The 22,126-nt window shown below is 33.3% G+C and overlaps 1 protein-coding gene across 1 annotated transcript in view; it reads right to left on the bottom strand.

Annotated features, from left to right (window-relative positions):
* Positions 1–22,126, bottom strand: part of LOC132014557 (uncharacterized protein C8orf34-like) — an 80,766-nt gene that overhangs the window by 4,468 nt on the left and 54,172 nt on the right. The window contains exon 4 of the mRNA XM_059395514.1: positions 14,450–14,543. Within this exon, the coding sequence (XP_059251497.1) occupies positions 14,450–14,543 (94 nt within the window). The remainder of the gene's footprint in view (positions 1–14,449; positions 14,544–22,126) is intronic.

The following is a 22,126-nucleotide window of genomic DNA, read 5'->3' as shown; positions in this document are numbered from 1 at the left end:
ATTAAGTTGTTAGGATTAAACGAAATACTACATAGCATATACCATCAAAAATTTAATAAGTTCTCTCCCATTTTCTCTTCTTTTGAAGATACATGTGTTTCTATATAAGCCTTAAAATGTAAATGACTCATAGTAGGCTTTAAGGAGAAACAGAATGATAAAATTCTAATTACTCAAATAGACTTTATAATTCTATTTTATGTTAGCCTATGTGACAATTTTTTCTAATTCATTATCAAATCATATATCCATTAGAGAATATACCAACTGTCTCAGTGAAAAGATTTATTATGCCACATTTTTGAGGTTCTGTGCTTAGAACTCCTCTTCTATCTTTATATGCCTTCTTTATTATGCCTACACAACTAGTTTCTTCAGCTACAATGCCTATCTTCAGGCCAGGATTTCCTGTCAGATCCTAGTAACAAATATATTTCGGCTTTTATTCCACCTTTTAGAAGACTATGCCGGTCAACTTTCAGTCTAGCTCAGACAGCGGAAATATAACATCATCTGGAGGAAAGAGTTTCTTCTTTGATTTTTTTTTTTCCTTTAGTGTGAGGTAGATAAGAACTTAAGTTTGAAATAAGAGGAAAGAAGAGAGTGAAATAATAGGGTAGGTTGGGATCAACGATGGTATGGCTGCAAGAACCCCAGTGAGTAGAAATGAGATGAAATCTTCCAGCCTGGGAGAATACATAAGAACAATGCATAAGATATTCATACCATCCATGAACCAGCCATGGGAGAGGTTACTCCTTTGGCCCCAAGGTAGGACTATAAAATCCTTCTCTTCTCTGCTAGTGCCAAGTCATTTTAGAAGCATCAAGCTGAATGCAAAAGCCATAGAAAATTAAGAAAATCAGAAAAAGGAACTGTAGCTTCACAAGTCAAGACAGATTATTTCTGTTTAGCAAGTAAATAGCAAAAATTATCTGGCACAGAATCTTAAAGGAAAGCATTCTCTTTTATTCCCAAGAAGTTAATGTACCTCTGATAGTCAATTTCTGAGAACCAAGCAATTGTAGATGAACCTGTGTATCAACCCATTCTCTGCAATTTACTAGCCTGGGGAGCACAGGGATGGAGAAAGACCTTATGGTCTTCCAACTCCTTATTTTTTTCCCACTCCATCATAACATCTAGAAAGAGAAAAGTAGCCTTCCACTGAGATAATTAAATCACACATGTGTATGCTCACAATAAAAAAGTGAGTCCATTAGTCAGTCACAGTAAGAACGTGCAAGTGTTTGGGAACAAATAATGTCATTTTAAAAAAAATCAGTAAAGGTAAGTAGAAAACCTAATAAGAAGCAAGAGACAAGTTCCGTGGTTTAGAAAATAAAATGTCCTCTTTCTTTCTTTCTGCTCAAAGAGAAACCATTTTATATGACATATGCTTAGCCAAAACTTAGAATTTACTAATATTTAGCAAGCATATACTATGTGTCTGGCACTATGGCACAAATTAAAGCAATGAAGAAGAAATGTTTTCTTAGTTTTTGGAAACTAAATGCAATTATCTGAAAATGTTCCGATTTTGCCCACATTTACTGAAATACATTGAAGTAAGAAATTTAATATCCAAGTTTGGTTGGGTAAGTTATTCAGCTAAAGCATCAGGGATCCATCAAAATAATAAGGTATTAAATGGTCAATATTGGGGAGAATAAGAAAATAAACAGAAATGAGCATGGAATTTGGGGATATGTTCCTCTAAAGGTATCCATCCATTATGGAAGAAAATCCTTAAAGGCTGACAACTTGCAAAAGATTCCTAGGGAGGGAGGACAAAAACTGGGGATCCAGGATTACTGAGGAAGATGATGCAGATTAATTTCCTAGGTTTGGGGTTGCTACTCTGAAGGGCCACACTATAAGAATAAGAGCGAAACAGAATAAAGCACCCTTTCAATGAATAAAGCCTACTTAAAATCTTCTCAACTTTGTGTTGAATTCAAATAATCTAAGATTGCCAGTACCCCAGAAACAAAGTAAAATCCTATCTGGAAGAAGATAACATAATTCTGGGCCACAAATTATCTTTGCAATTTTTCATATACAATTATACCTAATCCAAAATAAATAAACATGGTGACAACATCATGTGATCAAAAATCAAGAAAAAAATGACAGAGAGGAGAAAGACTCACAAGGAATCAAATAATGGACTTAAACCCAGATTTCAAAATAAGTATGGATAATAAGAAATGAAAAACAATATTTAGAGTTTTTGGAAAGAACTAGAAATTATAAATAAATCAATAAAAATGTTAAAATAAATACAGTATCTGAAATTTGAAAATAAGCATATGTGTTAAGCAGCAGATCTGATAGCACTGAAGAGAGAAATAATTAACTTGAGCATAGATCAGAATAAAACATCCACGATGATACACAGAAACAAACAAATGGAAAATGGAAGTAGGGCATATTTTTCATACAGTTGTAATGTTCAATATGGGTTAATTGCTGGCCATGGTAATTTTAAAACATAATCCCCAAAGTCTTTTACATTTTTCCCATCATTTGCTAGAACATGTCTTTTGACCTTGAATCTACAGCCTGTGACAACATAATCAACAAAATAAATCAGTTAATTAAAAAAAGAGACATCACTAAGGAACTGGAACACATTTTTCTAAACGTTATAAGAGTATATTTCCAATACTTTGTAAAAATGAATTCAAAAATTCTAATGAAATGTGCAAATCTCTGGAAAAATTAAGCTTACCAAAATTGTCATAAGAGAAAATAGAAAATCTGAGTAGTCACAGAGTTACTAAAGAAATTAAATTCATAGTTAAAATTTCTTCAAACGAAGAAATTTTGAAGTCATATAGCTCCACTACTGAATTCCTCTAATCATTAAAAAAGTAATTCAGTGTTACACAAACACTTCCAGAGAATCCATCAGGAAATACTCCCCAACACATTTTATGATGCTAGCTAATGTTGATTAGAATGCATAAAAAGGGAAATCTTTTGCCCAAATAAGCCCAAATAAGCCAACTGAATTATTAATATAGATATAAAAATCCTAATCAAACTTTTACCAACATCCTTATCAAGTTAGATTTATTACAAAAGATAATACCAGCTTAATTTTCAAAACCTAACTCATGAAATTAACCATACTAACATAAGTGAGAAAATGTTTAAAAATTGATTGAAATGTTTGCTAAATTTTGACATTCATTCATGATTTAAAAAAAAAAAAAAGCTCAATGGATTCAGAATAGAAGAAATTTTTCTTAACCTAAAAAAAGTGTACACACACACACACACACACACACACACACACACCCCTATAGCAAATATCATACATCATGATGCAAAATTGAAAGCTTTCCTTCTTAGGTCGGGAATGAGACCTAATGCTTTCATTTCCTTAGAACGTATATCCAGAAAAGGGCTTGCTGGAGCATATGGAAGTCTTATTTTTACTTTTTTGAGTCATACTGTTTTCCATAATGGGTAAACCAATTTACATTCCTACCAATAGTATACAGGGTTCTTTTTTTTCCACATCTTCACAAACTCTTATCTTTCTGATTAAAGCCATTCTAAAAAGTGTGAGGTTATATCTCACTATGGTTTTGTTTGTATTTCCCTGATAATTAGTGAAGCTGAGCACATCTTTGTGTACCTATTGGCCATTTGTATTTCTTCTGTGGAAAATGTCTATTAAGTTTATTTGTCCATATTTTAATTGGATTATTTGGGTTTTCTTATTGTTTTTGTTATTGAATTATATGTGTTTGTTATATATTTTGGCTATCAAATCCCGTATCAGATATAAGGTTTAACAAAAATTCTCCATAAGAATAAAAGGAAATTTCCTCAACCAAATTGTGGTCATTTATGAAACTCCCACAGATAGTATCATAATCAATGGAGAAAAGTGAAGGTTTTTCCTTTAAGATACAGTATAAAGCAAGTATGTCCATTCTTGCCACTTCTATTCAAAAGAGTAAAGGAAGTGCTAGCAAAAAGAATCAGATAAGAAAAAGAAATAAAAGGCATCTGAATCAGAAAAGAGTCAATCATCATTGTTTGTAGATAGCATAATCTTATATATAGAAAACCTTAAAGACTCCATGCAAACACACACACACACACACCTGTTAGAACTAATAAATAAATCTAGTAAAGTTACAGAATACAAAAGCAACATACAAAAATCAACGGTACTTCCGTATACTAAAATTGATCTATCTGAAAAGGAAATTTTAAAAAAAAGAACAATTCCATTTATAATACCTCAAAGGAATAAAATACTTAAGAATAAATTTAAGAAGATGAAATATCTGTACACTAAAACTATAAAACAGTAATAAAAGAAATTGAAGAAGGCAGAAATAAATGGACAGATACCCTATGCTGATGGATTGGAAGAATTAATATTGCTAAAATGGTCATACAAAATGATATACAGAGTCAATGCAAACTCTATAGAAATTCCAAAGGGATTTTTCACAGAAATAAAAAACAATTCTAAAATTCTTGTGGAACCACAAAAGACTCCTAATAGCCAAAGTAATCCTGTGAAAGAATAGAGCTGGAGGCATCACAGGTCTTAATTTCAAATTATATTACAAAGTGATAATAATCAACAGTATAGTACTGACACAAAAAGGGACCAACAGAATAGTATAGGGAGTCCAAAAATAAACCCAAGCATATAGGGTCAGCTAGTTGTTTTTGGTTTTGTTTTAACATATAATGTATTATTTGTTTTATGGATATAGGTCTATGATTCATCCATCTTACACAATTCACAGCACTCCCCGTAGCACCTCCCCAATGTCCATCACCCAGCCACCCCATCCTCCCCACTCCCCTCCACTCCAGCAACCCTCAATTTGTTTCCTGAGATTAAGAGTCTCTTACACATTGTCTCCCTGTCTGGTTTCATCTTATTTCATTTTTCCCTCCCTTCCCCTATGATCCTCTGTCTTGTTTCTCAAACCCCTCATATCAGTGAGATCATATGAAATTTGTCTTTCTCTTATTGACTTATTTAGCTTAGCATAATATCCTCTAGTTCCATCCACGTCATTGCGAATGGCAAGATTTGGGGAGTTTTAATGGCTGCATAATATTCCATTCTTATGTAACATGTAATTTATAATATATAATATATATATATATATATATATATATATATATATCACAGAAACCACCATTACCTTGATCACAAAACCAGTCAAAAACCTCATCAAAAAGAAGAATTACAGACCAATATCCTTGATAAACATGGATACAAAAATTCTCACCAAAATACTAGCCAATAGGATCCAACAGTACATTAAAAGTATTATCCAACATGACCAAGTGGGATTTACTCCTGGGCTGCAAGGTTGGTTCAACATTCGCAAATCAATCAGTGTGATACAACACATTAATAAAAGAAAGAACACGGGGTCCCTGGGTGGCTCAGTGGGTTAAGCCACTGCCTTCAGCTCAGGTCATGATCCCAGGGTCCTGGGATCGAGTCCCGCATTGGGCTCTCTGCTTAGCAGGGAGCCTGCTTCTCCCCGCCCCCCGCCTGCCTCTCTGCCTACTTGTGATCTCTATCTGTCAAATAAATAAATAAAATCTTTAAAAAAATAAAATAAAATAAAGAACAAGAACAATATGATACTCTCAATAGATGCTCAAAAAGCATTCTATGAAGTACAGCATCCTTTTTTAATCAAAACTCTTCATAGTGTAGGGATAGAGGGTACATAATTCAATATCATAAAAGCCATCTATGAAAAGCCCACAACCAGTATCATTCTCAGTGGGGAAAAAACTGAAAGCTTTTACCCTAAGGTCAGGAACATGGCAGGGATGTCCATTATCACCACTGTTATTCAACATGGTACTAGAAGTCCAGCCTCAGCAATCAGACAACAAAAAGAAATAAAAGGCATCCTAATTGACAAAGAAGTCAAACTCTCACTCTTTGCAGATGATATGATTATTTCTATGGAAAACTCAAAGACTCCACCCTGAAACTGCTAGAATTCATACAGGAATTCAGTAAAGTATCAGGATATAAAATCAATGCACAGAAATCAGTTGCATTTCTATACACCAACAAGAAGACAGAAAAAAGAGAAATTAAGCAATAGATCCCATTTACAATTGCACCAAAAACCAGAAGATACCTAGGTCAAGAAGTTTTTAATAAGAGTGCTAAGAATACATGGTGAGGAAAGGACACTCCCTTCAATAAACATTTCTGGGAAAACTGTGTATCCACATGCAAAAAAAACCAAAATTAGATCCTTATCTCACAATTTACACAAAAATCAACTCAAATGTTTTAAAAACTTAAATGTGAGACTAGAAACTATAAAACTCTTAGAAGAAAACAGGGGGAGGGGCACCTGGGTGGCTCAGCAGCCTCTGCCTTCAGTTCGGGTCATGGTCTCAGGGTCCTGGGATCGAGCCCCACTTTGGGCTCTCTGCTCAGCAGGGAGCCTGCTTCCCACCCTCCCCCTCAGCCTGCCTCTCTGCCTACTTGTGATCTCTGTGCCAAATAAATAAAATCTTAAAAAAAAAAAAAGGAAAAGATAATAGGGAAAATTGTTTGACATTGGTCTTGGCAATGTTTTAGACATGGCAAAAGCTCAGGAAACAGAAGCAAGAATAAGTAAGTAGGACTGTATCAAACTAAAAAGCTTCTGCACAGCAAGAGGGAAAAAAAAACAAAATATAAAAAGTAACCTCAAGTCTGGGAGACAACATTTGCAAACTATATTTCTGATAAGGGTTGTAATATAAAAATACATAAATCATGCATATTTTGAGACCTCTAAAATTCATTATGTTTTAATGAATTAAAATTATAAGCTTGAACTACATATATTTATTGATACCCAATAACAAAAGTTTTAAAAAGCACTTCAATAATGATTTATTTCTTCTCCTATAAGTTCAGCTGTATTGTGGTCCATGTTTGACTTCTTTGCCTAGTAAAGAACATAACTTCTAAAGAGCTATTTATTTATCTGTTTATTTATTTATTAATTACTACCTACAAGAGACTCATTTTAATTTATTTTTATTTTTTTACTTCAAGTTTTTATTTAAATTCCAGTTAGTTAATACACAGTGTAATATTAGTTTCAGAGTAGAATTTAGGATTCATCACTTACCTACAACATACATTGTTCATTACAAATGTCCTTCTTAATACCAATCATCCTTTTAACCCATCCCCTCCCCCACTTCCCTTCCAGCAACCCTGTTTGTTCTCTATAGTTCAGAGTCTATCTTCTAGCTTGCTTCCTCTCTTGTTTTTCTCCCTATGTTCATCTGTTTCATTTCTTAAATTCCACATACGAGTAAAATCAGACAGTATTTGCCATTCTCTGACTTATTTCACTTAGCATAATATACTCCAGCTTCATCCACATCATTGCAAATGGTGAGATTTCATTCTTTTTTATGGTTGAGTTATATTCCATTGCATACATATACCATCACTTTATTTTATAAGTCTTTTAAAAATAGCATGTCTTAGGGAGATGATGATTTCTGTTTGAAATAGCACTAAAGCACAGGTAGTTTTAAAATTAGTTTTCCTCTCATCAAGGTAAGAAATATGTAAAGGGCCAAACACTAGGTCTTCCTCATCATTTGTGTTAATGTTACCCCAAAGCTATGAATATGAATGTTGTCATCAGAGTTCCTCCCTATGTAAAGATTTCTCTACTGTTTATCAATTCACATTTTTTATCCTTATAATTTGCACCCCCTGTGTTCCATCATGACTTATCTTTCCAGACTTACTTCTCTCTGACTCCCTGTGTCTAGTGCTTTTCCCTAAAAGTATGAATTGTTAGTTCCCTGGGCATAACCAATGCTCTTCCTATGTTTGTATTCTTGCCCATGTGTTATTCTTAATCAGATGACATTCTTGTCCATCCTTGTACTTCAAAAGCTTACCCATCTCTTAGTTCAAACACCATTTCTTCATAAGATCTCTCCAATTACATGTTCCTACTGCCAACTTCATGTGATATTTCCTTCCTTTGGCTTCCTTAACATTCTATTTACCTCTTAAGAAATAGTATACCTTATGCTACAAATGCTTATGCACTTGTCTTTAACTTACTAGGGAAAAGAGATCATAACCTTTTTGTTGTTGCTGTTTTATGTATACCCCATGCCATAAAGCCCAACACAGAGCAGCTTCTCATTAATGTGTATTGAATTTTAAGATTCATAAACATGATTCTAAGGAGATTCTAAGGAGGTAAACTGGTCTATGGAGATATGACATATGGGAGAATCTTAACTAAAAAAGTCCTAGTTTGGGACACAAATGTCCAGGTCTGTTTAATTTGAGAAGGTGAATCAGGTCAATGTCACAAAACAAGTCACATAAAATTATGGAACCAGTTTGTCCGGTGTGAACATGCTGAAGTCCTTACAGTTACTGAAAATATACAGAACAAAATTCATGGAGAACAAATAGGTTTTACCTGGAGCCAGTCAATACATTCTTCTCATTTGTGAAAGATACATCCCATCTAATATAAGACTGCCTATAAACTAAATCTACCAAGGTTAGAGAATGAACTAGACTTCTCTTCATCTTGTTTTCATGATCATATCTTGTCATTTCAGGCTATACCTAGAGCAAATATAAGAATATTCCAAGACAAACAAAAAGTGTTTGGCAAAAGGATTAAAAACATGTGCTACTCATTTATAACTTTGATTTTTTTTAAATAACCAAAAATTGGACCATGTATCTCCATTTTCGGTTTTAAAGAATTCAACTCCATACAAGATTCTAATCCAAAGAATTCTGCATCACAAAAGAACTGTTCTGTTGTTTAAATACAGCCCTCTCTGGTACTTGTTATGAAATATTCTGACTACTATTATTGCATATAAATGTCAATAAATAAAGCAGGTAAGCTTTCTATCTATTCTGAAGCATGTAACTTTATATATTGCAGAGCAATTTGACACATTTTACCATTTACACTTAGGAATAGTTTATTTGGTGAGATTAAGTTCTATATGTTATTAAATATTACCCTTTAATTTTTTTCTAGGAGGTTAGAAATCAATTGAACCATTCATAATATCAGGTTTTATCACAGACATGGGAAACATTTCAAAATAAGAATGCCACATGAATAATTCAGAGGCATTTGGCCTTTAGAAATTGCAAAAACTTGTTGAAAGCCAAAATAATTCTCTATAATCACTATTATAATGGAAAATTACATTTTGACATTAGTCTGTTTTGCTTGCAACAGATAATTAACAGTAATTATTAACTTATATTTATATTTATTGATTGAAGATAAATCCTTAAATATTTATGAAGAAAACAGATACCAAACATGCAAATGCTTAATTTATAGGATATATTGCCTGGTGTGAGTTCAGATGCCCTGAATTTTTTAGGAGAATCTTTAGAATTTTCTGAACACTCATAGAAGATTTAATATGAAAAGTGAGATTAAAAATCATCAAGATTTCTTTTGGTCTTCAAAAATAACCTGAAACAGGTTGCCAGAAGTTTTTGTCTTTTTTACATTTAGAGCTCATCTCTGTAGTTACTCTTGTTCTATTTTTATTATATTACTATTATTATTACTACTAATTATTCTTGGTTGTTTCCAAAGTGTGTATGTCTTTTCTCTACAAACATACATACTATGTAGGATAATCCAGTTGACCTTTAAATAAGAACAAAACACTGAAGTCCCGTCTCACTTAGTTCCTGAGGTATATATTTCTAATCCCTATTTCTGATGCCACAACCCTAATATTAAACTCTGAGTTCCAAGTCTCATGAAGCCCTGACACCTATCTGCAATTGGCTATTAACTCATTTCAGTCTTTGTGTTATTATATGCTACTGCCTGTAACACATCCTCTTCTTCTCTCTCCTTTGATAGGGTGTTAGTACCTTGTCTTGGGCTTGGTAAAATAATCAGCTGTGGTACAGTAACACCATTGCCTCAAGCATTGTTCAAATACAAATTTGGGAGGCTACCTGGAAAAAAGTAAGGTGAGGTTAGATTAAGGAAAACAAAAGGCACATCACATCCTGAGTGCACAGGGGAGTCCTGTAGCCCCATTTACTGCCCCAAGCACTTTGGCTCTGAAGAGTGACAACATAAACCGTGTCACCCTGTGGTAATGGGAACAAAGAGAAGTCATAAATAAAGAATGAAGCACTAAGAGTAAACATCACTGGGCCCAGACAAGAACTCTTGATTCTACTCCTGGCATCTGCTACTAACTAGGTGACATGAACAAGCCTATAATCTCTTAGAGAATCAGCTTCATTAAATTAAGAGAATTGAGTTTGAGAGGATTGGATTAGATTAGCACTTCCTTAACTCCTAGAACATTTGTTCCTCTAGCAGTTAATAGGCATTCTGAAAACAGAAAATAAGCATTCTGCACAAAGAACTCAAGAGGCAAAAAATGCTGGACTATATAAAGTCCAGCAGATCTTGCTGCAGAACCACCCAGTGACTTCTAGAAAAGACTGTATAGCATGTTTTCAAGTAAACAATGGACAATAATTTCTCTCCTTTTAAGCCAAGATGATAATTACACTTGATGTATTCATTTAAATGTGTAGAACTCTTTTTGCTCCTCTTGAAAAGTTGTTGTATCATTAGTATATCTTACAAGAGATTCTCAAATACAATGATATGTATAAAGTCCCAAAACTTATTTTACTACAAAATTGTTTTAATAACTTATCATGAAATTAGGACTTAAGAAACAGATATTATCTTGTTCTACAGCCCATTATGAAGATATCATACTCCTCTTCAAACAAAGAGAAAACTAGGCTGATGAAATCAGGAAAAATAGGAGAGGAGAAGCACTTCTGGAATTGTGGGTGTAGGGATGTCCAAAAATCTGTTCCTCTAAAAATCAATGAGAACATTAGCAAAAATAATTAGAGGCAACAGTTTTACATAGCAGGTGCCTGAGGCAGTGATACCAATTGGGGCAAACAAGGTTTACAAAAAAATAAATAAATAAAAATAAAAGAAAACCTCATGGATGAGATGCCCAAAAGAAGTTTTCAAAAGATATGATGAATCCCTGAGGATCTAGAAGTCCACCCATGCATCTGCTCAGGAAAAACCCAGAGTTTTATCAGCTATTTGTGTCCAGGTATATGTTGAACCTACTAACTGGAGAGTGTACATTCAATTTCATTCCACATTTATTCCTTAAAATTTCAGCCTTCTTTCTCCATTCTCACATTTTGCATCCAAATTTAACTTACAGATAGGAAAAGCAGCCTAGAGAAATTGGGTCCCAAATCTAATAACTCTATGGAGACAATTCTGAAAACACAATCCTCTGATTCATTGGTCTTCTCATTCCAGTAGTTCTCAATCTTTAGAATAATCAAGGGTCACCTGAGGGGTTTATTGAAAATGCAGAATTCAGAGTCTCATGCAGATTCTGATTCAATAGGTCTGAATGAAACCAGGGATACAAGCATCAAACAGTATCCCAGGAGACTGAAATATCTGTAATATGAGTATTTAATGACTTCACAATATAACCTGAGAAATTACAAACAAACATACTCCTAACATGACCTTTTTAAAAATTGTGATTTATACTTTTAAACAAAAGCAGAATAAAGAAAAAAATCTACTTAATTAAGGGCTCTGCTTATCTTATTTACAATAAAAGTTTTTAAAGTTTCGCATTTAATGACTCAAGATATCTTTTCCTAAAAGGTGTCTTTTATAAAACTTATTTGAGCTGTCTTATTTTAAAGTGATGCAATAAGAAATATGCACTACTACAAAGATTCCCACATTATTTGGAAACTTTCTGCTATGATAATTTTGTCTCAGGAGAAATGAGAAAATTCTTCAAAATTACCTAGGTATAATTTATAGAAAGCTGACTCAAGAAACAGGTGTTACTGTTGGAATGATGAATCTTGTCCTTTTCCTCACTCATAAATTTCTAATATACGAGCCTCTAGACTCTAAATCAGATGTTGGGTTCACATTTATTTATGTCATTAATTTTCTTTCACTGAGAAAATCAAGAGGTAGATGATCTATACATATCTTGCCAGCTGTTTTACACACTACATGCATTGAGTACAAGTATATGTAGAGATGCTAGTGACTCAGGGGCTTGCTCCATTTTACAATTGTCCCAGCACCTGAATGTTGGATGCTGTTCTTGAAAAATATTTGCATCTCTGTGTTATGAGCTTGGCTACAATACTAGCTAGCATTCCATTTCCAGATGGCTCTTATTACTACCTAATTATTTTTAAACCCTGATTTTATTTCAAACAGTTTACCATTGTCAAGGGTCACCTCCAAGTACAACATTGCTGAAATCAAATATTTTTGGTTCTAGGTCTATGGCTAGGAGAGTTCAATAATGGCCTCTTTTAGAGTGATTGATAGACCATATGGCAAAACCCATGGCTAAACTATAAATACAATATTAAAATTTTTAAAACTATACATAATTTTTATGACAATTAATCACAATTATTATTTATTTTATTTGTTTAAATTTCCAACTGTCTTGATAAATGAATTAGAAAGAATCAGAAAAATATATTCATTCATTATTCTGATGTTTATTGAGGTCTTATTGTATATGTCAATATATAAACAAATACCTTCTCTCAAAAACTGCGTCCTAGTGGAAGAGGAAATTATTGCAACTTATCAAAATCTTGTGAAAGTATATGCAGAAAGGTAATATGATTAGAGGACTAGGGTTAAAGAAAGTTAGGAATTTTTTTAAATCTCCTTTGCATTATTAAGCTATTTTTTGGACTTTAATATTTATTAGAGGCATTGGATTTAAGGGATCAAATAAGTTTAAATTTGCACATGGATTAAATACACTATTTTGATCTATTCTCTTCTTGCTTTTAAGGTTTAGTTCATTATAAGTTATAGCACACTCACAGAATTAACACACTGTGCATCCTATAAGGATGCTGTTTACCTCGACTTGCTCACTCTGGGTACCTATGGGTTGATTCTGATAGAGCAAAATTATATAAATTGTATTTATTGAATACACATATACATTACTTTGAAGGCTTTTTTTAAACACAAAATTTATGAAGGCTTCAAAAGAATTTGGTAAAAATGACTGAATCCAAAGTGTAGAATGAATGTTCATGTATATTTAAATGTGTGGAGAGTAAGGAGAGAGTATAAGAGAGTTTGCATTTGTTTTCATAAAAGTTTTGGGTCATTATTAATTCTTTCTTACTTGGGGGAGTCCCTTCTTTGTATCCCATGCTTTTCCTAGACCATTTTACTCAGGATCCCTTGCATTGAACATCTTTAAAATATTCTCTTTATTTTTGTACTTGCTTAAAGTACAGCTCACGTTGTGAGTCTTTTATCAGCTGTTGTCTGAAGAAGGAGTTGTTTCCCTTCAAGAAAATCTGTAAAATGTCACCAAGTTATTCTCCTTTTCTGAATGTGCCAGCCAAGTGACACATCAGCTCTATGCCTCCTCTTACCTGAGTGCTCTGCCTTTTGTCCCTCTCCTGGTTGTTGGCTTTGACCACATAAGCCTACAGCTATGGAAATGGGATAAGAATATTTTTAAATGCCTTTTAACCCAGGACAGCAATTTCCTGGATCCCCCTGGGTGAGGAATCATAATGTTAGCTGTGTAACATAGTAGGTATTCCTAGTAGCTATGGCTTAGGGGAATCTTCAATTAATCACTTCACACCAATTATCATGAGAGCTACTTTACCATTTACAATTTTTATTTCTCTCTGCAGGCTACTGCTGATTTAAAAAAGTAAATTTTGGTATGTTACTTTGTTATTTCTATACAGTCCAGACTCCAACCTGTCATCTGGTTTGCTGAGCCCACATATCTGACAATGTCAGTAAACCCCTGGGAAGCATGCACTGTGTCATGCCAAAGCAGAGTAATCCATCCTTTGTTATGATTATAATCTAAAGACTTAAATCAAGAGCCATATATTCTATTTCTCTCAAATACTATAATATAAATTTGTTTTGTGAGCTTGTGAGAGTTTCTATATTCATGCACTTATTCATTTAACCAATAGGAATAATTTCACATATAATAAATTATGAGATGATCCTCACATGCTTTAAAACTTATCACTGATCTTATTCCACAATATTTATAGCAGATTCATATTCCAAATGGACATTCTGTGCTGGTCTTCAGGAAGAATAATTCCTTCTTTTGAGGTGCTACCTACCTTCTTTCCAAAGTCAGTTTGCACCACAATGAAAACATGACTAAATCAAGATTTCACCTGAAGTAGAGCCTATCTTTACATGGTCTGTCTAAACAAGCCTGAATTTTTTGCAGGCGTTTAATGTTGTGAAAGGGAAATACCTTTGTTGTGAATTTCCTTTGGCTAAGAGCAATTTGTCAATAAATAGCTATGTCTACTCACGTTTATCTTGTTCTGCTTCGACTCCTTCACTTTCTGTGTCACTTGGCAAGATCCACGGCTGATGAACTACTTGCAATTGCTTTAAGGATTCATCCTACCAAAGAAAGAGTTCATTCTGGATTAAACTCTAGATGGATAGCATGAATACCAACATGGGGGAACACTTTAGTCTCTATGAATTACATGTCCAAAAAAAAAAAAATTGAAGAAGAATAATTTCCTCACAACAGGGAAGAGTTATAAGTTTAAATCCATTTTCATGTCAAAGTCATGCCATAAACTCTGAACTCATTTTTTATATTCCCCTTTTAATAAGATTTAATGTCTTAATAAGAGGAAATATCTAGACTCTATTCCTTCCTGAATTAATATTTTTATGGAAATTGGCAAGCATGCTTAGAAATATAACAATGAAATATTCAACATAAAATTGCACAAAACGTGCCTGTTTGCTATCAAAGTTTCAAACTCCTTTTAATGAGAAAAAAAGATTAGTAGGATTTACAGAACATTCTCAACTTTACCTCTCAGTACTAATTTTACTGCCTTCTTCCTCTTCTCACTTCCTTATTTTTGTTAAGATATTTCTCATACTTCCTTCTTGCTCTATGCTTTCTGTCATTGCCCTAAAGCGGACCCTCATTCTCTCCCACCCTGACTGCAGTGATAGCCATCTATGATGTTCTCTAGCGTCAGGTTCCTTCCTAATTCTCCCCACCAGTTTCCTGCCAGAGTGGGCTTTTTAGATGCCATATAATGTACTTATTACCATTTCATGATCTTCCAGGGGCTTCATAATTCTCAGGATAAAATCTAAACTCAAGGTTCCTTATGATCCATACTTCTCTACCCCGATACACCACCACTTCCATCTCCATCCTCCTCAGCTAACACCTCCACTCCAGCTACAAGTTGGTCATTCTGTCTGACATGCCAAGATGTTTTCACATGCTATAATTCCTGCCTACATCTATTTATCTGTCTCAAACATGAACACACTTCTCCCAAGGTTTAGATGTCATCGCTACTGAAAGCCTTCCTTGCAGAAGACAGAATTACTGCTCTATTCCTTTATGTGGCTATTATGCCAACGTAATAGTTACTGCATAGTAATTGCCCTTTCATATTCTCTCGCTTCAAAAATAATGTGGATCATCCCTAAGGGCATGCGTAACTTTTGTCACCTCTAAATTTCAAATTTATTGAGCTACGATATAAGGAAATCTTTTCAAATATAATTTGAAAATTTTCAAATAAATCCAGTATGACCTGTCAATGTATTCCTTTGACGTCTCAAATCTATTGTCTTCCCCCTCTTTCAATAATCTTTTTCTCCAACTTGAGGTATTTTGTTCATTTTGTTCAGACAAATACTAACAAGATAAAAATAAGTGCCCACAACTCCTGATTTTCTAAGAAAGATGATATTACCAAGTATTGAATGTCCACTTTGCTTGAAACGATTCTTGTATGAGAAAAACATCCTATTTGCTATTCCTTGATTGTGACAGTTACCTCTGGAGATGTTTAGTTCCAATACAGAGTTTCAAAAAGTTACAACTTTTCAGTTATTTGGGAGGGGAATAGGAGATTGAATAGGTGAACCAGAGGGGATATTTAAAGGCAGTGAAAAAATTTTATATAATGGTAAATACAAAACACTAGCATTTGTCAAAATCTATAGAACTTCACACAACAGTGTAAAACTTAGTGTATGCAAATGAAAAAAGTCAATTAGAAGGTTGGGGGATCACAAGATGGAAGGCAAAATACTAAAAAGTGATCTAGATACATTGCAGATGTATGAAATGTAATTGAAGGTGGTGGGGGAATAAGGTTCTAACCTAAGTAACTTTGAAAATGAGTGGCATCTGTGAAAGCAAAACCAAAAAGAACTGTGCACAAATACTGTATACTAATTGATATATTTTTCCCTATGTACATACATGTTAATAATTCTGAAACTACTATATTTACATACTGGAATCGAACAATGAAATAAATGGATGACAGATGCTGGGAGCCAAATATTTCACTGTTTAAGTGGGAGTTAATAGAGAGCAAAGCTAGAGTGATTCATATGTAATGTATTAGAATTGGAGACATTAGTATGAACCCATATTTAGCTTACTAAATATACAGAAGGCTACATACAGAAATATTTATGGATATTTATTATACATAGGTTACTATATACACATACATCTATCTGCTCTGGGAGCTGAGAGGGCTTAAAGCAAAGACATCCTAATAACAATGAACAAAACTATCACCCAGATCTTGGTTCCTAACACCATTCTCCAATGAAAGAACAAGAGCTCTTGAAGAAATAACTCATTCTAGGACTGAGGCAGGAAAGATACAAGATAAACCTGAAGCATCTTGTAGTGCCAGAAAGCAAGAAAGCGTTCACATATGCATGCACACACATATATACACACATGAAAACTCTCTCTCACATAAACATAATGAGGGATATATAAAAAGATTAAAGGAACCAACTGAAAAATCTACCAATGGCCAAGGTTAGCACAATTTATACAATAAAATAAATGAGATAGCACTGGGTTACTATGCAATATAAAATAAATACCTGTGAGTCCATTCTGATAAAAATAAATGACTGACTAAATAAATTAATGGGTAAGAACAGATAAATATGCCATACAAAAGGATTTAAAATAATTTGTATAGATACTCTGCCCCAAAGGAGGTGGAGAATAATTTCCCAATCCTTAAGTACACACTGTGTAGAATGACTTTCTACCAGAGTGCAGTATGGAAAGGGAGGGCAAATAAAGAGTAACTTTACCACGGAGAAACCTGACAAACCCCACCAAAAGTCAAGTGATTAAGGTCAACATCATGTATGAAACTATGAAATGTAATATGATGTAATATGATGACTTGGATGGGGTCTTGGGAGAGAAAAAGTACATTAGAAAAAAATCTGAGGAGGCTTGAATGCAAAATGGATTTAGTTACTAATAATGTATCAATATTGGTTTAGTAATTGTGACAAATATATCATACTAAGGTATTAATGACAACTAAAACTGGATGAGATGTCTATAGGAATTCTCTGTACTACCTTGTCAACAATTCTATAAACCTAAAATTGTTCTAAAATAAAAAGGTTTATTTAAAAAGTTTTAAAATAATCAAAATAGTATTTTTAAGTGACTTGCAATTTTAAAATAAAAGCACATTTTTTTTAGCACCAGCAACTCGAAAATTGTCTGTTAATCAGATTAAAACTTAAATTCCAAAGAATAGATACTAAGAGTTTTCATCACAAGGAGAACATTTTTTTTTAATCGTATCAATATGAGATGATGGATGTTAACAAAACCTCTTGTGATAATCATTTCATAATATATGTAAATCAAACCATCTTAAATTTACACAGTAATGTATTACTTCTCAATAACCCTAGAAAAGAAAAAAACAACACCAAAAACTTATATTTCTGTCATATGACAGATAGGCTTTGCAGTGAAAAGTCCTTGCATCAGGGGTTGAGAGTCACAGTTTCCTGTTGTTTTTTGTTTGCTTGGTTGTTTACTGTGGTTAATTTAGGGCATGTCACTTCTCTTGTGATGGAATGGAGTGTGTAAAGGTACCGGGTAGGATGATCTCTAGTATTTCAAAAGTGGAAAATTTCTAGGTCTAGATTCTTTAGACAGTCAATAGAATGTGTGAGACACTAGAAGGGCTATTGTAAGGAAAGTTAGCAAAGAAAACATAAAGATAGTTAATCCTGGAAGATACACTTTACATATAAATCAGTGTTTATTTTTAGAATTTAACATTTTTTTCTCAAATTGATCAATTATTGGATTTGGTCTTGCAGGGCCATGACTAAAGAAACAGCATAAAAGCAATAAAAAAAGAAAAAAAAAGTCTTAGATGTAAAACTCCATAGCAGTATAGAAGACAGCAAAAATATAATTTCAAAAATTTTTGTTTAACAGAGAAGAAAATCACCTTCCTGCAATTTCTCAAAAATAGAAGACATGATCTCTGGTATTTTAAAAAGAACTATGAAAAATAATAGCCTTTTTGGTTTTGTAAGTTAAAATCAAAATAACTAAATTTTATTCATTTAAAACATAAAATTTTAAAGTAACCATGAAAAATGTTTTTAATTAAAAAGTATTTTGGTTATTTAGCTTTTGGGGCCCAAATACTAAAACCTATTTACATAAGAAAAGATAAAGCTAATAAGTCATTTGTGTTACTTTTTCCCCACAATGGTTCAGAATACTAAGCAATCCTACTGACTGGTTTCCAGTTTTAATCGCTTTACTCCTGAACAGATAATAAGCATCCAGTTATTCTTTTGTTTATTGCAAATTATGTAAAGTACAAAATGGAATATGAGCTCAGTAAAACATGTAGTTTGGAAACAACTTTAAAACGCTGAGTTGTTGGAATTGTAGAGATAGTACAACTATCACTCTTAATAGATCATTTAAATGCTTTACTTCATTTTTCCCTTAAATACAATTAGTAATATAATGCACCTGTTTGCTTCATCCATGCCTACAGGCAATAAAATGTATGTTCAAACTTGAGCTTTTTATAAAACCTTTTGATTAAGTCAAGAAGCTGAAATCTTGAACATTTTTTAAAAACAAAAGCTGACATGTTCATCTTTGCCAACTTATTCAAAAATTTTTCTACAGGAATATTAAACTAAATCTGAGCCTAGTACAAACTGTTTCAAAGCCCCAAGAGTAAGCTCTTGGGTTGCTTTTAGAAGAAATGCCATTCATCCTTTTTCTAAAACACTTTCAGCGTAAGTATGTAAACATCCAAGGACGAGGAGTGGTGAGAAATAGTGACATGCATCACATGGAACACAGTTGCTAGCCCTGTATCAACATATCATTTTATCTGCCAACTGAATAAGTGCTTTATAAACTTCAGCAGTATTGTTATTCCATGGACAGCCTATTTTTGGATTCTCTAAATGCAATCAATTTATGTCATCTGTGGTCATGGAAGTTCAGTGTGTTTAAAGAAAAAAAAAATTCCCCTGCTTAAACTTTCACCATTGGCTACTTCAATTTTGATCAACAGATACTTCTCTCCCTTTGGTTCAATACGAAAATCATGCACAAAATCTTCAATCTTTCAAAGAAGATTAATCACTTTCATTTCACTTCTATAACCATAGGATCCCTATAAAATAAAAATCCCTGAAGCATGTTCAATGTAAAGCAAAACAAAATTACCCTCTTCTTCAGATACATTTAATAGTCTGCTTCTACTGACAAAGAATTAAGCCTATACTTCCATTAAAATGAATTTCTCCATATATAATAACTTACTTACTCAATACAGGCATACTTAATTTTATCACGTTTCAGACACTGTATTTGTTTTGTTTTGTTTTGTGTTGTTTTGTTTTACAAATTGAAGTTTTGTGGCAGCCCTGCCTTTAGCAATAGCCCTTGCTCACTTCATGTCTCTGTGTCACATTTTGCTAATTCTCTCAGTATTTCAAACTTTTTCATGATATTGTATTTGTTATGGAGAACCATGATCAGTGACTATGAGTTGCTGAAAGCTCAGATGATGGTTAGTATTTTTTAGCAATAAGGTGTTTTTAAATTAAAACATGTACATTTTTAGGAACAATGCTATTGCACATTTTAAATAGACTACAATATAGTATACACATAATTTTTATATGCACTGTGAAACCAAAATATTCATTGGCCCACTTTATTGCAATATTTGCTTTATTGTAGTGTTCTGGAACTAAAGTCACAATATCTCCGAGGTATGGCTGTAAAGTTTGAAAATACCTTTCTTTTTGCATTTGCTAATGAAATTCCTTATATTATCAGACTGAAATCCATAATTTTTTAGGAAATTTTACAAGAGAAAAGGCAATAATGAGGGGCGCCTGGGTGGCTCAGTGGGTTAAAGCCTTTGCCTTCGGCTCAGGTCATGGTCTCAGGGTCCTGGGATCGAACCCCGCATAGGGCTCTCTGCTCAGCAGGGAGCCTGCTTCCTCCTCTCTCTCTCTCTCTGCCTGCCTCTCTGACTACTTCTGATCTTTCAAATAAATAAATAAAAATCATTTTAAAAAAATTAAAAAAATTTTTTTAAAGGCAATAATGAAGTTAGAAATAAATGGTAGATTGTGAAAAATAGTACAAAATAAATGCAAGGTGCTAAAATAAATTTATCTGACAAATTTTATGCACGGGGATCATGCTCCATTTTATGTCCTAATTCATTTCATTTGGTGACTTCTCTCAAGGAAATTGTGGGATAAAATCGTAAAACTTTGAAATGGATGAAAGATTATGGGTATACACAATGAAAAACAGTATCTTTTTCCAGGACATCCTCCCTGCTACCTGATTCTGTGGAGGCTCTGGATCTTGCATTGACTTTGAACTGTTCAATAACTACATAATTCATAGACACTGATAGTGCAAATGATTCTAGTCCTACATTGTATCCATTTGAATGTAATTGATTATTACTCTACGCATATGGGTCAGTTTTGCTGGTTTTTGCCTCTCTTCATAACTTCATTTCAGCATTCCTTATTTAAGAGAGAGTTTAAATTCTCCCTTGAACTGGTTGTAATACTTCACTGGTTCCTTTACTTATTAGTGGGTTCAATAAATATTTGATACATGTTCATTTTATATCTCTATAAGAGCCATGATTATACCTTTTTAAAATATTTTTATCCTTTAACAGCCTATATTAGTTCTTGAGGAATGTCAAAGACAAAACAGGATTTTCTTGACAAAATTTCTTGTTTCCTTGTTTCTTAAGGGAATAAAACCATATCATTAAATAGTAACATCAATTTTTGAAAAGTAAATCTCTGTTTATGATAAAAATTTAATTATGTCTTATTTTTTATAGAAAGTGGGGTTGGGAGGAATTTCATGACAGTAGTGAGCATGCAAATAGTACAACACAGGAGAAACAAGATGGGCCAAGCCTGGCATGAGAAGTGATTTGAAGATATTTTGTTGCCTAGAATCCATCCCTTTTCCAGTTCAGATGGTACAGCTGGCAAATCCGGCTTCAACAGATTTGGAAAAGACCTGCTTGCTTAACATGCTTTTCTTCCTGTCTGACACACTTAGAGACTGCGAAGCTGCCTCTTGACACCTTGAGTTAGTTCACACTCCCATGTATGCTGCCTCTGGCCTTCACCAGCTAACTTCCTGAGTTGTGGGGAACTGCTTCTAAATTACTCTTTAGAAAGTTTCAAAAAATCATTAACTTGAGTCTTCAGTTCTTTATAGCTTCTCAACCATTGAAGCCAATGATATTTTTCTGATAAATACATATTTAAATTAATAAATTTCCCATGATGAGGGGATTTTTAGCCAGTATGGTATACTACTTTCCAATTATTTACCTGAAAATGTGGTATTTTAAATGGATTAGCTTCTCTATAAAAGGTGTGACAATCAATCAAGGTCTGGAGGTACTTGATTTTGATAAGTTCCTTTAAAATATATGTGTTTTTTAAAAAATAAATGTTAGTTTTATTTCATTACTGAAATTTATGCAATATGAAATTATTATGCCTACCTGAGTTATCAAAGGTCCTTCAAGTGAAAAACATAGTTGCTTCAAAAAATTAAACTGTAAGAATGATTTTGAAGATTAGGAAAAGTAGACTATTAG

The sequence above is a fragment of the Mustela nigripes genome, chromosome 3 (genome assembly GCF_022355385.1).
Source record: "Mustela nigripes isolate SB6536 chromosome 3, MUSNIG.SB6536, whole genome shotgun sequence".
Lineage (NCBI taxonomy): Eukaryota > Metazoa > Chordata > Mammalia > Carnivora > Mustelidae > Mustela > Mustela nigripes.
The sequence above is the reverse complement of the archived record's forward strand: the minus strand, read 5'-3'. Positions and strand labels throughout refer to the sequence as shown.